Here is a 15,248-nt window from a genome sequence, read left to right on the forward strand (position 1 = left end):
AGCGGTACTATTCGCCTGCTCATGTCTGCGATGCAGCCCCGTTGGATGCCGGCCTCGGGCGCGCGAGGGGATTTCAGATAATTAAGCTTGGCATGACGCGCTCACGCCTGGACGCGTCGATTCGAAAGACGGACGAGGGAGTCCACAGTAGTAGCGCAGGTGTTGGGAAATGTATTATACCCGTAATGTTGAGGAGCTTTTCCAGGTCGGTATTTGTGAATACCAACAGAGCCAAGAGCCTAGATCATTAGCCATCTTATAGTTCTTCAGTTGACATTTTGACCCCTCCGATTTGCTGAAGGCGATAGCTAATCCCTACACGTGAACTGACATGCTGAATGTATCCAAGTAGGACACCTGCCCAGCCGCCTGGACAGCCTACAATGGCCTGCCTCATTAATAGGACCATCCTGGTGGTGATTTACCGAGCAATATTACACGCGAGTCCACGCGTCATTGGCACATTTATATTTGAAATCTAGTTTGAGAAAATAAGGCATCAAGGTCGAGTAAACTTACCTTAACGTTGTAATGTGACCACATCACCCATATAACACTACACCACGCTAGTACTATAGTGTATCTTTCGAGGGGATTAGTAGGCTGGAGGATTCGTAACGAGAAAAAGCCTTTTCGTTGTAATACACGTGTTCGTATGCCCGATAACAGGTCCTGAGTAATTTATAAACACCGCTCAAAAGACCCTCTTCTGCACGCTTCGTGCTTTGGCGGTGGAATCCATCCCTGCGTCGAGGGGTGAATAGTGCCACTTCACGAAGCATACCATGACTTGTTTCTCGAAGATGTACTCGGATTTTTAATACAACCAACTACCCGCCCTGTGCAACTTGCCTCACCCGTACCAAATCCAAGCACAAGACCCTCCCTCTCCCTTCACTGAACAATGTCTTCCGACGACTCTCTGTCGCAGTCGGACGATGAACTGTTCAATCCAAAGTACAAGCCTACCCACGAGACGGTCGAGACGCTTCCACTGTATAGGCCCGGCATGAGTGACGACGACTCTGACATCGAAACCCTCGCAACCTGGCCGGTTCATCGTCCTGGGATAAAATCTCAGAACATGGATATAATCCGACAGACACAGCCAACTCAAATCATTGATCGTTCTGCCGAAAACATGTCTTCCTCTCCTTCCAAGCCTGGCGTCGTCCAGGTCGCTGCCTCCTCTCCGATGGCCACCCCCAATTTACAACGGAAACCCACAGGAATACTGGCAAGCGCTATGGCACCGGCAGGCACGGTGTTCAGAAAACCATATGTGGCGCCTCAGCCTCGTGCCGTTCCCATAACGATCGACAGCGACGACGAGGGGCCCACATATCGTGGAGGTTCGTCAGACAGCGAGGGTCATGGCATTCGGTCGAATGATATCAAAACATCTACATTTGTGCGGAAGAACAAGTCGCCAGGGAAAATTCCCGAATCGCCGCAGCCTCAAAACAGTGGACTGAGTCGCTTCATGGAGATTACTTCACGATCCGTGTTCAGAGGCTCTCCAAACTCGACGTCTTCGGCTGGGTCGAGCGGAGTGAAACGCTCTGCGGATGTTAATGCAAACGCTTACGGCAGCATTTCAAAGAGACCGCGACAGACTGGGCCTGCCCGTGCAATGCCCGTGGTGTCGTCGCCGCCGGCTGTGCGGCAAGAAGAGATGGAGCTTGATGATATCAGTGACTATAGCACGAGACAGAAGGTGAATCGATTAATGTCAATGCTTCGTGCGGTGACGGTGAGAGAATGCTACGAAGTCCTGCTCTCGAATAAAGGGGTTTACGAAGATGCGATCGATGCGCTGCTTTTGCGGAGCGAGAAGCGACAATCTCAGAACAAGAAAAGCGCTGTGGATTTGACCGGTTCGGACGACGAGCTGATGCCTACCCCTGCAGCCAACAGACCCGTGCCTCAACACACGAGTACAGCAAGGCAGCACGCCAAGGTACCGCAGAAGAGCATCACTGAAAAATGGAGCTCTACTCAGAACATCAGAAAGCCGTCAAAGACAATAGATGTCTTCGAAACCCCGCCTCCGCAGAAGAAGAAACGAACGCTGGTGCGTGGCAGGAAGCATTCTTCTTCGCCTCAGCCTGTGCCCGAAGAAGTCACACGAAAGCCAACACGCGTGGTCGCCATAGAGTCGGACGATTCCGATGCAGATGTATCACCAGTCTCATCGGACAACGAGAGCAAGAAACCCTTCCAGAGTCGTGTCCTTGATCTGTTCAACACTTGCTCTGCGGCGGATTTGGCTGACATCGCTTCCATAACCCGCGACCTCGCCGAGCACTTTTTATCCAAACGGCCTTTCAAAAAGCTCGATGCCATCAGACAAATCGAGGATCCGAAATTAAAGCCTACAAAGACGAAACGTAGGACAGCTCCCATCGGTGAAAAGATCGTCGACAAGGTTGAGGATATGCTCGAGAGCTATGAGGCTGTTGATTATCTCGTGAAGAAATGCCAAAATCTGGCGAAACCGTTGGCTGATGAGATGAAGAGTTGGGGAGTCAAGCTTGCTGGCGATCATGAGGGAGAATTGGATATAGCCTCGCTACAAGCCTCACTCCCAGGTCATGACTCTGGCATTGGTACACCTGTGAGTGACGACGAAGACATCAAACGTTCAGGGCAAAAGAGATTCATCGGCCAACCTTCGATCATGGCCGACGATATGAAAATGAAGGACTATCAAATCGTGGGGCTCAACTGGCTTAATTTGCTCTACAAGAAGGGACTGAGTTGCATCCTAGCTGACGACATGGGACTGGGAAAGACTTGTCAAGTCATTGCCTTTTTGGCTCATCTTTTCGAGCAGGGGAAGAAGGGACCTCACCTTGTCGTGGTGCCCGCAGCGACTCTGGAAAATTGGCTCAAGGAGTTTCAACGCTTTTGCCCAGCACTGAGTGTCGAACCGTACTACTCGACAAATCCCGGCGAGCGGCTAAGGCTAAGTGCATTTCTCGACCAAAACCGCGACGAAGTCAATGTCATTGTCACCACCTACACGATAGCCAAGGGCAAAGACGATGCTCCCTGGTTGAAGAGCTTTGGGTTTGACTGTACAATTTATGATGAGGGCCATGTGTTGAAAAATGCCGATTCCCAAGTCGCGAGTAAATTGGTCAAGATTCAATCCAATTTTCGCCTTTTGCTCACCGGGACTCCCCTGCAGAACAACTTGAAGGAACTCATCTCCCTGCTCGCTTTTCTAATGCCGGCTCTCTTTCGAGAGAAGGCGCAAGCACTGAAGAACATTTTCACTCACAACTTCAAAGCGCTGGACAACAACCACGAAATGCTCCTGTCGGCACAGCGAATCCAGCGTGCGAAAAGCATGCTCACGCCCTTCATCTTGAGACGGAAGAAGTACCAAGTCCTCAAGGATCTGCCAAAGAAGGAGCGAAAGGTGGAGTTCTGTGACTTGAGTCCCGAACAATCAGAGCTCTATCAGATGTGGCTTGACAAGGCTTTTGAGATCCGTGCGAGGCGGGAGAGAGGCGAAAACGTGACCCAGGAATCGACAAACATCTTGATGAAATTGAGACATGCCGCCATTCACCCATTTCTCTTCCGGCGCCTCTATCCGAACAAACAGCTACCTGTTATTGCAAAGCAGTGCCTCAAGGTGGACCTATGGCGAGAATCAAACCCCGATCTCATCGTCACTGAACTTCTCGAGTATAGCGATATGGAAATTCATACCTTATGCGATAAGCATGCACAGCTTCGACGCTTTGCACTTAACGGCGACGAGTGGCGTGCTAGTGGTAAAATCCAGAAGATGATGGAACTTTTGCGCAAATTCATCTCTGAAGGCCACAGAACGTTGATCTTCAGCCAGTTTGTCATGGTCCTCGACATTCTCGAGTTGGCGCTGGAACGTGAGGGCATCGACTCCTTCCGACTTGATGGTGCCACCAAAGTATCAGAACGACAAGACCTGATCGACGAGTTCTCTGCCGATGACAACAACACGCCTGTCTTTATGCTCAGCACAAAAGCAGGCGGCGCCGGGATCAACCTCGCCAAAGCGAACAAAGTCATCATCTTCGACAGCGGCTTCAATCCGCAGGATGACATCCAGGCTGAGAACCGAGCACACCGCATTGGGCAGGAGAAGGACGTTGAAGTCATCCGGTTGATTTCCCGGGGCACCGTGGAAGAGCAGATCTACGCCATGGGTCTGACGAAGCTGAAGCTTGACGAACAAGTCGCTGGAGACGGGGAAGAGCAGGCACCGAGGAAGGACAATGAAGAAAACGAAAAGGAGGCCGAGGGCCGCATGATTGTCGAGAAGATGTTTTTTGACAAGATCGACGTCGAACCCATCGAGCAGGTCAAGGCCGAGGCCGCCAGTCCCGTCAAGCAAAGGCCGGAGCAGCACTCGGCAGTGGCGGAGCAAGTGCAGAATGATGTTGAGGATGACCACAAAGCCCGCCCTGGCACTGGACGGAAGAAAAGTAGTGACTTGCCCAATCGTCCGCGAGTCCGTAATGCAAAAACAAAAATCGAAAGTTGAGCTGGAGGGGGGGAGGCAGGTACGCTGTCAGGTGCCGTTAGGCATGAGGTTGTTGGATAAAATTGATCTTGTTTCGAATCTACATACATTTTTGGAACACGACTCTTGTTGTACGAAGACAGGACGGAAGAGGCTGGTTGCTAGCCACTGCACAGTCACTACTCAGAGCTGAAGGCGGTGCGGTCTTTGGACATGACACTCACTTCCCAGTCAGGTTCATCCTCGACTCGAATCAGTGAGTGAGTGAGCGAGCGAGCGAGTGAGTCAATGAAACATGAGAAATGCACATAAATACAATACAATACGGACGGTCGGGCCGGCTTATACAGTCAGTCAGTCACGGCATCACCAGTGAGTGTGAAGAAGACATCTCATGTGCTTCTCTAGAGTGTCTGTCTGTCTGTCTTCTGCGCGCAGGGTCTATTTCCAGCGGTCAATTTCCATCTGTAATGCTTTCTTTCTTTCTCAACCGACCAACCACATTGATTCGTTGGGCCGTTCATTCTCTTTTTGTCGTTGTTGTCGTTGTCTTTGTTGACTCAATACGAGTATGGATGGTTGAGCAATCCATCCAAAGAACCCAGAACCCAGAACCCGGTTGTCATGTATAGATAGATTCAGGGCTTCAATTCCCAAATCCGATTCGGCCATAAGCATAATAACACTTCGCGTCCCGTCCTTGCCATAGTATATCAGGTCGTGCCATACCATACCATACCATACCATATCATGTCCTGTCCTGTCATGTCATGTCAAACCAAGATATATATCATCCATATCGTCCATATCGACAGCAGATCCAGACCCACACAGTAGATCCGTGGTGATGAATGCCCCAGCGGTGCCTTTCTGCCTGGTGATCTGCGTCTTTGTATATTCCCGATTCCGGACTTTTTTTTTTGCTTCTCTTTCATTGCTGGGATGTTAATCTGAATCTGAATTCCTAGGGTCCCTCGACTGGGTTGGACTGGGTCTTCTTTGGCTTCCCTTTTCCTCTCCATTTTCGTTTCCGGTCCCAGCCCTCCAAGGATCCCGTGGTTGATGACCATGGGATGATGTATCGGACAATATAAAATCCCCATCAAATCAAATCAACTCTTACCTCCTCTGGAGGACTTGTCCGATTCGGACACTGACCATCCTTCAATGACGCCGCTGGTGCGAACACCGCCGCTCGACGTCGGTGACAAGACATACGACTCGATCATCAAGCACGCGTCCGGGAATAGAGGCGTCAAGACGACGTCGGACCACAGAAATGAGCGTAACATCTCCAAAATATCTCGCTGCCAGTCGTCGGGCCAGCTGGCGTCCCTCCCCCGATAGCCGTGTCTGTACCTGTACCTGTACCTGTACCTGCGGGCCAGGGCCGTGCTGAGCATCTCGATGAAATGCGAGCGGTTCTCGCTCTCGAATGCGTTGACCAGCCCGACGAAGCAGGTCCAGATATACAAGTCGATGTAGTCGGGAGAAGATGGCTGAGAGGGAGGATGGGGAGGAAAAGGTGAAGAATGGGAGGAGGAAGAAGAATAAGAATCATCCGTGATACCGCCACCGCCGCTGGGAGGTAAAGTGTCAATGGACTTGAGTGTCGTCATGTAGGCCAGAGTCTTGCGCAACCGCGAGATGACGGCGACCACGATCGGGACCAACGGCCCCGCGTGGAACAGTGTCGTCAGCCGCAGCAGGTTCATAGCCAGCACGACGGCCTCGTCCAGGGAATGCGAACCACGTAGCCGATAGGCCAGGCTGATGCGCTCGATGGTGCTCTTGTTCAGCAGTTGCATGAGGTATTTGTATTCGGCGATGGAGAGCCGGCCAGTCCGGGTGGCCGTGTCGTGGGAGACGAGGAGTAGTTTCATGTCGCGTGCCGCTTTGAGCGTTTCTGGCCCGAGCAGGGAGTTGAAGGAGGCCGGGACGGCGGCCACGACGGACAATTTCGCCACCGACGGCGGCATGGGCGCGTCGTCGTCGGCGGCCCCTGTAGGTCCAGGCTCGCCAAAGAGCACGTCTTCCCCCAGAAACTGCGCCGTGAGAAAGTCGGCCCAGAGAATCAATTGTCTGATGGAGGCGGCCTGGCCAATCGACCCAGCGCGACCGATGGCGCTGAGACCTCCACGCGCTGCCACTAGTGCTTGAACACCGGCCGCGTGTCGTCTCAGGGCGTCGGGCTGGGCGAACATGGTCGCCGTGGCCCAGAGTAGGACAGCCGACAGGATGGCTTCGTCGGTGACAGCCGTTGGTCCCTGATCCAGCAGTTTCCGCCGCAGCGACTGCAGGGCTTGGGTCTCGTACGCGAGGTGAGCAAAGGCCGGGCTGTGGCCCATCAGGTACTCGACCCCTTTCCACGCGGCGATGACGCTGAGGCATAACGACGTGTCGGTCATGACGGGCATGATCATGCTCCCTCCGATCTCGTTCATGGCGAGACCTTCAGGTAGAGGGAAAGCGGTTGCGGCTCCCATCTTGGAATGGAGTACTGCAGTGCACCCCAGGGCCCGCCCCAGGATGGGCGGGAGATTGCAATTAGTTTCATTGTCTTTTTCTTTAATGGCATGGCATACCCATAGAGAAAGGAAATGCTCCGCCTCTCAGGTGCGCAGACAGAGGTCGATAGAACTCACAATTGTAAACCGACTGATGTAGATCGGCTCGATGTCCCCCAGACACAGGCAAGTCATGGAATCCATCCAACCTGCCAGCTCCCAATGAGGGCGGCGTGCTCGTGTACGCATACGACTTCACGAAGCTTGTCTCGAGCAGCTTCGACTGGCGCTGTGGCTGTGGCTGTGGCTTGGGCTTTGGCTTCTGGTTCTTTCCGAGCCCGAGCTCATCTGGCTTTTTTGTGGGTTTCGTCGTGACTGTCACCGCGGATGTACTGCTGCTGTTTTTGCGGCTCCGGTAAGCAAGATACGCTCTGTGCGAGGGCAGCGGGCATCGCGGTCGCCGACACACCCCACATGTTGTTGGATCTTGCGGTTGCGACCATGATGATGACGATGATGACGACGATGATGGTGATGGTGATGGTAACGACGTCTTCGTCTTCGTCTGCCTTGTCAGACCAGCTACCGCTACGGGAATGGCGTGACTAATATCACGTTGGGAACCTGAAGCCATGCGGACATGGGGAAAAGGCCCCGAGATACCTGCATCTGCATCGTCGCCGGACCGCAGAGAAGAAGGGGGGGGAGGAGGGCGAGCGGTGCGCTGAATCGAGACGAGGGTTGAAGAAAATTAGCAATCTCGCCGAGACGCGTGAAGCGAAGGCGAAAGCGAGAGGCTCGTTGTTTCTTCGTTTGTGCGGTTCGCAGTTTGGTAGGAATACGGAGTCCCGAGCCCCCCGTAAGGTAAACGTGATCTGGTGTAACCTCCGTACTGGAAATAGACCGAGTTGATGCTGCTTTTGGGTGCCAAATCAGTCGACGGGGGATGAGGGATCTAGGCTGACTCCTTCTTACCGTTTGTGTCCGCTTATCACCAGGCAATGCCTGTTGCTGCTAGGGTTCTAACCCAGCAGAGGCAAGGGCCCCTTTCCTGATGCGAAATTGCGCTCGTGTTAATTACGAGTACCGAGAACGAGGGTTAATCAAGACAATGGTGACTAGAAACCAAATCATGACTAAGAGCCGAGAATGACTTGACCAAGTCTCACCATTTCGATAGTCCGTGTCAGAGCAAACGAGGAATCATGTGACAATTGACACGACAGCGGCCCTTTCTATCGATTGAAATGTGTACAAGTCCTGGCTTGGGATGAATAAAAAGCCCCTTCACAGCTCCATCTCGCACATGACCCCCAATTCCTTGTCGCGTTCCCCTCTACCGTGAGTTGACTCTATGTCTAGATTCGAGAGAAAAGGACAGAGACGGTCTCTCTTCGGGCAGTCTTCCTACCCGATCCTGGTTCAACCTTCGACTTTCTCGCTGGCAGGAGACGAGTCAGCCTCATAGTGCGTCGTCTCACCCCCTTTGACGCCATTTGGTGCATGTGCTGCGAAGTCGACCTCGAGGTCTCGTTGATAGATGGCCACCTCATCCGCATCGCCAAAGATAGCGGCAACTTCCTCCAACGGCAGGCCGTTGGTGTCTGGGAAGAAGAACCAGATGGCAAGCCCTCCAAGTGTGCCTGGTATAATGAAGCAGAGATAGAATTTCCAGCCTATATTCTCGAAGGCGGTAGGGGCGCTATGTGCGTGAGGTTAGCATGGAACTGCAGGAAATTGACAGGCGGCATTAAGACGCTGCCAGGGCCGTCATACCTTTGTAGCCAAATGATGTTCATCAACGAGATCATCGAGACACCAAGACAGACACCTTTGGCTCGCAAGTGGGTTGGGAAGATTTCCCCCAGGTACGAAAACTGCGTCCCATCGAGACACAATCCGTAGAAGACCTGGAAGATGAAGAACATGGCCACTGCCGCCGACAGCGCAGACTTGTTGTTGGACGGCACAAAGTTGGCGACTAGTGCTGCTTCCACAATTAAGCTGGCCATGCAACCCAGAACTCCAAAGGAGATGAACTTGTTCCGCGGGAAGCGGTCTACCACCAGCATGCCCATGACGTTCATGCCCAGGGCAAATGTGAGCCAGGCAGCCGGGTAGAGGAGTTGTTTAACCTGCGAGAAATCGAGGGATGCGTACAGCGAGGGACCATAGTTGTTGATGACCAAGACGCCAGAACACTGGATGATGCCGGTAGTCCCGAGGGCCAGCAGCGCCCGTTTGCGGTACGACGGCTTCTTCATGATGTGCAACCACGAGTTACCCAGGGTTCGGTCAATCGCGAGCTGCTTCTGGATCTGGAAGAACTCGGCCTTCGCAGCCGTGTTTTCGGGATCGCTGGGATCAGCATGGAACTTGAACAGGACAGCCTCAGCTTCCGCATCACGTCCATTCATAACCAACCATCGTGGCGACTCCTGCAAACCGACAATATCAGTACATGTTCTTTGGCTTCACTCCCGTTTCATCCGACTTCGTCGTCGGGGAGAACCAGACATGGCTGGACTGCATCCAAAAGAGCGTCTGACTTACAGGGACGAAATACAGACCAACCAACAGGCACAGTGGCCAGAAGCACTGAATTGCGATGGGAGGCCTCCAAGTATTCGAGCCTCCATCCTTCCAGAAGTAGAAGCCAAATCCAACCCAGCCTTGAATTGTATAGCCGAGCACGAGCATGACTCCGTGAACGTCCACAAGAGCACCGCGCATGTGGACCGGGACAATTTCGTTCATCAGGATGGGCACCGCCGCGAGGATCATGAAAGCAGCAGCACCGGCCACAAATCGAAAGGCGATGAACATGCCTACATTCACACTGCCGGCCATGATAGCACCCGACACGATGGCAAGAATGGACGACTGTAAAGCAAGTCAGAACCGCTCAAGAGTGGTAGGAATTGTATCAGCCCGTACCACAGCGCAGGCCCATTTGCGACCCCATTTGTCCGCGACCGTAGGGAGTAGTAATGTTCCAATCACACCTCCCGTCTGGAAAAGGCCATTCATGGTGGATATCAAGTCGGTTCCATCGGAACGGGTTGCAAGGTCAAAGTATTCAATGAAGGATGGTTGGCCTAGATGCACCCAACATGAGTTTCAACGTCTCCAAGGAGACGTCAAGATACGTACCCAACGTAGTTCCAATAATACTTGCCGTGTAGCCATATGTTATAGAACCAAAGCCCAATACAGCAAGCACGGCGCAGGTATGCGCATTGAGCTTTTGTCTGCGAAGGAGACCTTCTGATGCTGAGTTGCGACGCATGCTGCAAGGTCTTACTGCGATCAATAAAGAGTATTTGGTCCGATGTCAGGATCACAGAGGAAGCTGGCAGGGGAAGGGGGAAATTATAGGCATATGAATAGAGTCTATAAGAGCCGAGACTTGGTACAAGAGCCGCGGACCGCGTTGTCTTTGACACCAGAGTCACTGACCCGTGACTGGTCCTCCCAGCTTACCTTCCCCCAGTCTCCGCGAAATCCCCGCGTTAGGCAAGTCACAGCCAGGGGGCAAGGCTCCGGTGGGTCAAAGCTAGACCAGATGATTGGTGGTGGTCGTGATTGTCCTGGCCACGCTGGTGACGCTGCCCTCGGTACATCTTTCCTGACTCAGGAATTCTAGAGTCAGGGCGAAGGTTCTTATGTGAAAGACTCGAGGTCAAGGAAGCCATGTGAGTAAGTGCTTAGCGGTTGAGCGCCGGGGAATTCCCACATGAGCAATGATTCCTTGCTCTTGGTCAAACTCATGCTGAATGAGTCTCCCGTTATGACTCGACAACTGATCGAAAATTTCGAAAGATCCAGACCAGGCCCGGAAGAGCAAAGTCGGACCTTTTGGTTTGAAGCGCCCAAGTAAACTTGTGTTATTGTGCTCGGGACATGGAAGTGAGTAGACCCGACATGCTAAGCACGCTCTGGCTCCATATATTTGAGGGCTTTGCCTCAAGGAAACCTTGGGCGACAAAGGTAGGGCAGAGGGGCAAGGGGATATCGTGGTCAAGCCAGAGTATGCGATCTTTGTGAATCGTTTCGGTATCTTCCCGTCGCGTCGACGGTCAGGCAGAAGGCTGATCGAGAGGTGCAATGTGTGTACGCTTGACGAGAACAGACAACGTGGTTGCCCGCGCGGATCCCTTGCACCTGCGGTCAATATCGACATGAATATATAGTCAAACACTAATCAGAGATCTGCTTGCTGGCAAGTTCTTCGTTTGATTGCGAACTGCAGACCGCATCAATTGTGCGGAAATCTTTGAATAGCCGCTGTTAGGGCGCAAGTCAGCAGCAGGAATTGTTCAGACAGGAAATTAGAGGGACAGGCAAACAGCCATCGATTGATCACCAGGAAACTGGTCGAAACACACAAAGGTCCTTGTTTAGCCATTCAAACTGGAGCGCCTCGAGTCTTCAGAACCTCCAGATATTTCTTCTTGACTGTTGCATTGCCGTATCGGTATGAGCCTTTGCTTTCCATATACTCAGCAACTTGTTTCCACGGGACTTTATTGACAAATTGACCAATGGAAACGGCATCGAGATCTTTGGAAACCTGAATGTTAACCGAGGTCGACTTCGAGCAATAGGAAACTGCTTCGAAAAGGAGCCGAACCTATTACGTAGCGCGTTAGTATCTTGGGCTTGCTTCCCAAGGGCAACTCACATCTCGATCGCTCCATTCTGGTTTCCTCAATCTTGCTTCCCTTGGTTTCGTCAGAGCACGATATCGTCCTCTCAAGGTTGATTCAGCCTCCTCGAACTTCAATCGCTCCTTGATAATCTTGTATGACAGTCCTTGTTCTTTTAACTGTACTAGAAGCGTGTCTTTTGAGGTGTCGCGCTGTCCACCCTTTACTCCCAATTGTCTACCCTGGGGGGTTGAAATGTTTGTCAGGCCCGTGGGTGATGAGGTGGTCGCTTCGGAAGCCCAAAGATCTGGATACTGGACGCTCTGATCATACGCAGACGCATGTTCCAATTCCTGATAATGAACGGTCGGGAGGATTTGGTCCGCAGAAGAGGCTGGAGGGTCATTCTGGAAGTCAAAAGGGTCATCACCGTAAGAGGGCAGCTCGGGTAAAGGCGGGTAAACTAAAGCAGTCGAATCATATTCAATCTGTTGTGGCAGGGGAAATGTAGGGTCGATCGGACAAAAATTGAATACAGGATCCAGATGTGACTGGGCAGCACAATGTTGAGGTGATGTGGCCACACCAAGTACGTGCGACTCGTAGTTCGTTGCAATAGAAGGCCAAAGCTCACTCGAGCCAGGGGTCTTTGCTTCCAGGAGAGTCTTCGGGGTGGTCAAATCGTCACCACCGATAAGCTGGCCATCCGGCATGCTGTTGTCCGGCATGAAGATGTCAAACTCGTCTGGAGATAGATTCTGGAAGAGCGAATTGAAATCATCCGGTCCGAGGGGCATTCGCTGCTGCGCATAGGATGTGTAAGCCGTTGACTGCCGCATATCCGTATCAATAGCCATTCCAGTTGTAGGGGGTAAATGCGTGAAAGCCTTGGCCTGGTTTGCGCAGCCCTCATTCAACGAGGTACTGAAAATGTCAAGACTCTGAGAACCTGGTGGCCGTGTCGGGACATGGATGCCACTTGAGAACCCTGACCCCTCAGACCGCAAACTGTTCCGGACTTCGCCCTGGTCAGTGTATGCGCCATAATTTCCAGTTGACATAGTACGGTTGCCGTGTTGTGAGGATGGACAGAAGTGCACATTGGCGGCGTAAGAAGCTGCGGAGTTCATGGTTTGATGCTCTGGACGCTGCATTGCGGGCGACTGGGTGTGGGCGAGACTGTGAGAGTTTTCAAAGCAGGTGAGATTGACCGAACTCATATGGGAAGCAGGGCACGGGGCTCCAGCGGAGTGACAGATATGGAGTGTGTCAGAAGACGCCGGTTGGGAATGGTGAGTCGGAGCTGGAGTGAAGTAACTCGGTGCAGACCATCTTGGTATGTGACAAGGAAAATGAGCCTGTCCACAACAGAACGTCTTTCCCTCGGTGTAGGTTTCAGAGTATCTTGAATCAGCTGTTTTCGGGGACATTGCTGCGAGCTGCAAGGCTGCGCAGTGCAGAAGCGAGTGATAGATTTGGCGACTACAACTGGTGAATGGGCCGGAAGCAGTGTGCTGTGAGAGTCTGAGCGACAGGTTGCGTTTTCATGTTGAATCATTGGCCACATTGCAATCAGCACCTGCGTGGTCATCCATGGAAACGGAGTCGAGTCTGTTCGTACTGCAAACAGAACCCATCCACGGCACCGGGATCGAATTAAAAATCCCCAAGAACGTGAAGACGAGGGTCTGCGTGGTAAGAGTCAAGCTTACCTTTTGATTCCATCCACAAGTAAATGTCTCGCATCGAGCTCTGCTCCAGCCTTTGATACATCGGCAGAGGTTGCTCCTAGTCTGCGGAACCTTAAATGAATCGGGTTGTGGCACATTAGCTCCTCGATAGCTGGTCTGCTGCGTCGTGCTGTCTTGATGGCCCACGATTGCTTGAGCCAACAACTCTGTTTCCACATAGGACACAAACAAGCCTAGAGAGCAGCCTTTTGTCACCACATCCTCCTATCTTATCGTGTCCTGCTCTGTTGCCCACCATGTACTTGCCATGGCTCGAAGTGTAAAAAAACCATAAAAGAAAACATCGCCTATTTGGGGCAAGGGAAAGCATTCAACACAAGATAGTCGCGATGTGGCAGTGTTCCGGTGGCCCGTCTATGCCAGCTGCCACGGGGTGTGAGAAGGGCAAACAGGAAGGCTCTATTTCGATATGTGTGTTTTCTGTGGATGGCAAGTTTTAGGTAATCAGTTGGCTCGGTCTATTAGTTCTGGCACTTCTTTGGAGTTTTCTGGGACTGGGGCCACGGGCAAGTACCAGATCGAATTCGTGGATATATTCAGGGTTCATCCATTCGTGATCAGCAAAGGTAGGTGATGTGCCGAGGGGGTCACCAGGCGGGAGATATGGCAAAGGGCAAGCAAACATCAAGGGCACCGTGTTACATTGTTTGCCTGCTTGTCAATTTTGGGCAGCCGGTCTGGTATTAGCCTGCGGGTCCGCTCCTTTGGGGGATGGCATAGACTGCGCGAGTTGGGCGCAGAGGGGGGATCGTGATGCTTCGCGAGGTGCTCTCGGGTGAATGAAGAGGAGTTCATGGTTGAGCACTGTAGGCCATGGATCGTACCTGTTCGCTCGATTGGACGTACCAGGGTTGTGGAGCTGTCATAACGGGACATTGCAGCGGGAAGCAGACGGACTGTCATTTGATATTGGTTGGCCGATGTCCGGAGCCACGATTAGCTCCCCTTGATCTGGTCCCCAGGATATGTCTTATCGAGAGATGACGAAAGCTGGTTGCAAGAGACAGTGTTTCGCCCTTCGTTGTGCTCAAACCTTTTTTAACCGCTGTCATCCTTCAGCAACGTGTTTGCCACACTCTTCGCGCCTTGAATCTGGGTCTGTAGACCTCCGCAGGAACATGGGGTGTCGCAGTGGTTGTCCTGGGCTGTGTTTGGTGTCAATGAAGCAATCATTCAAAAGGCATTGCACGGGGTGGCAGATACGAGGAGATGTGGGGGCCGACATGTATTGAGAGTAACTTGTGCTGTTATCTGATAGGAGCCATGAAGATATCAAGTGGCCAGGATCTCGAGGTGAAGGAGAAGGTATCGGGAGGTTGAGATGAGGTTGTTAATGTAGCGACCCAGCGACGTTGTCCCAGGCCATTATTCAGCATGGCCGCCAAGGGCTGGTAAATAAATCGACGCCCGACGTACCCCCGATTGGGCCGAGGGTGATACCGCCCTGTACTCACCCCAGTAGAGATGAGCGTAGCCTCTGTCATTGCCCCTTTGAATGTATGGTCGAAAACACCACCGCGGCCGCGGGCTCAGCCAGTCAGACGAGAGGACGTGTTCAAAGCGGCGTTAGAGGTTCCAGGCTTAGGATGCTACCATCTCAACCAGAAAGACCTTTGGCCGTCTCGCCCCAAATCCGAGTCGACTCGCACTCGGATGAAAGGGACGGGAGATATTTTGACAAAGAATCTCTCTCGCCGCTTTCGCGAGTTTCCTTCCCTTCCGCTCAAGTTTCTCGACGCTGCCGCCCGTCCCTTGCAGGTCTCACTCAACTGCTCAACTACTTAACCTTTGGAAGCAAATGACTTCCCTCGTTTCAAAAAGT

At 52.4% G+C, this 15,248-nt stretch overlaps 4 protein-coding genes across 4 annotated transcripts; 1 reads left to right on the forward strand and 3 right to left on the reverse strand.

The window, feature by feature from the left end:
• Nucleotides 1-904: 904 nt before the first annotated feature.
• Nucleotides 905-4,540, forward strand: AYO21_04798 (hypothetical protein; the record flags this gene model as incomplete). The annotated part of the gene is made up of 1 exon (XM_022654769.1): nt 905-4,540. The coding sequence occupies one exon, from the start codon at nt 905-907 to the stop codon at nt 4,538-4,540; it is 3,636 nt and encodes a 1,211-aa protein (XP_022512908.1).
• A 1,091-nt stretch (nt 4,541-5,631) lies between these two features.
• On the reverse strand, nt 5,632-7,005 carry AYO21_04799 (hypothetical protein; the record flags this gene model as incomplete). Its single annotated transcript, XM_022654770.1, has 1 exon — nt 5,632-7,005. One exon carries the CDS (start codon nt 7,003-7,005, stop codon nt 5,632-5,634), a length of 1,374 nt encoding a protein of 457 aa, XP_022512909.1.
• Nucleotides 7,006-7,370: 365 nt separating this feature from the next.
• Nucleotides 7,371-10,315, reverse strand: AYO21_04800 (hypothetical protein; the record flags this gene model as incomplete). The annotated part of the gene is made up of 6 exons (XM_022654771.1): nt 7,371-7,591; nt 8,508-8,728; nt 8,803-9,464; nt 9,580-9,909; nt 9,964-10,124; nt 10,180-10,315. The coding sequence occupies 6 exons, from the start codon at nt 10,313-10,315 to the stop codon at nt 7,371-7,373; spliced, it is 1,731 nt and encodes a 576-aa protein (XP_022512910.1).
• Nucleotides 10,316-11,434: 1,119 nt separating this feature from the next.
• Nucleotides 11,435-12,895, reverse strand: AYO21_04801 (hypothetical protein; the record flags this gene model as incomplete). Its single annotated transcript, XM_022654772.1, has 2 exons — nt 11,435-11,659; nt 11,711-12,895. The coding sequence occupies 2 exons, from the start codon at nt 12,893-12,895 to the stop codon at nt 11,435-11,437; spliced, it is 1,410 nt and encodes a 469-aa protein (XP_022512911.1).
• Nucleotides 12,896-15,248: the final 2,353 nt, after the last annotated feature.

Source organism: Fonsecaea monophora, assembly GCF_001642475.1.
Source record: "Fonsecaea monophora strain CBS 269.37 chromosome Unknown Scaff28, whole genome shotgun sequence".
Lineage (NCBI taxonomy): Eukaryota > Fungi > Ascomycota > Eurotiomycetes > Chaetothyriales > Herpotrichiellaceae > Fonsecaea > Fonsecaea monophora.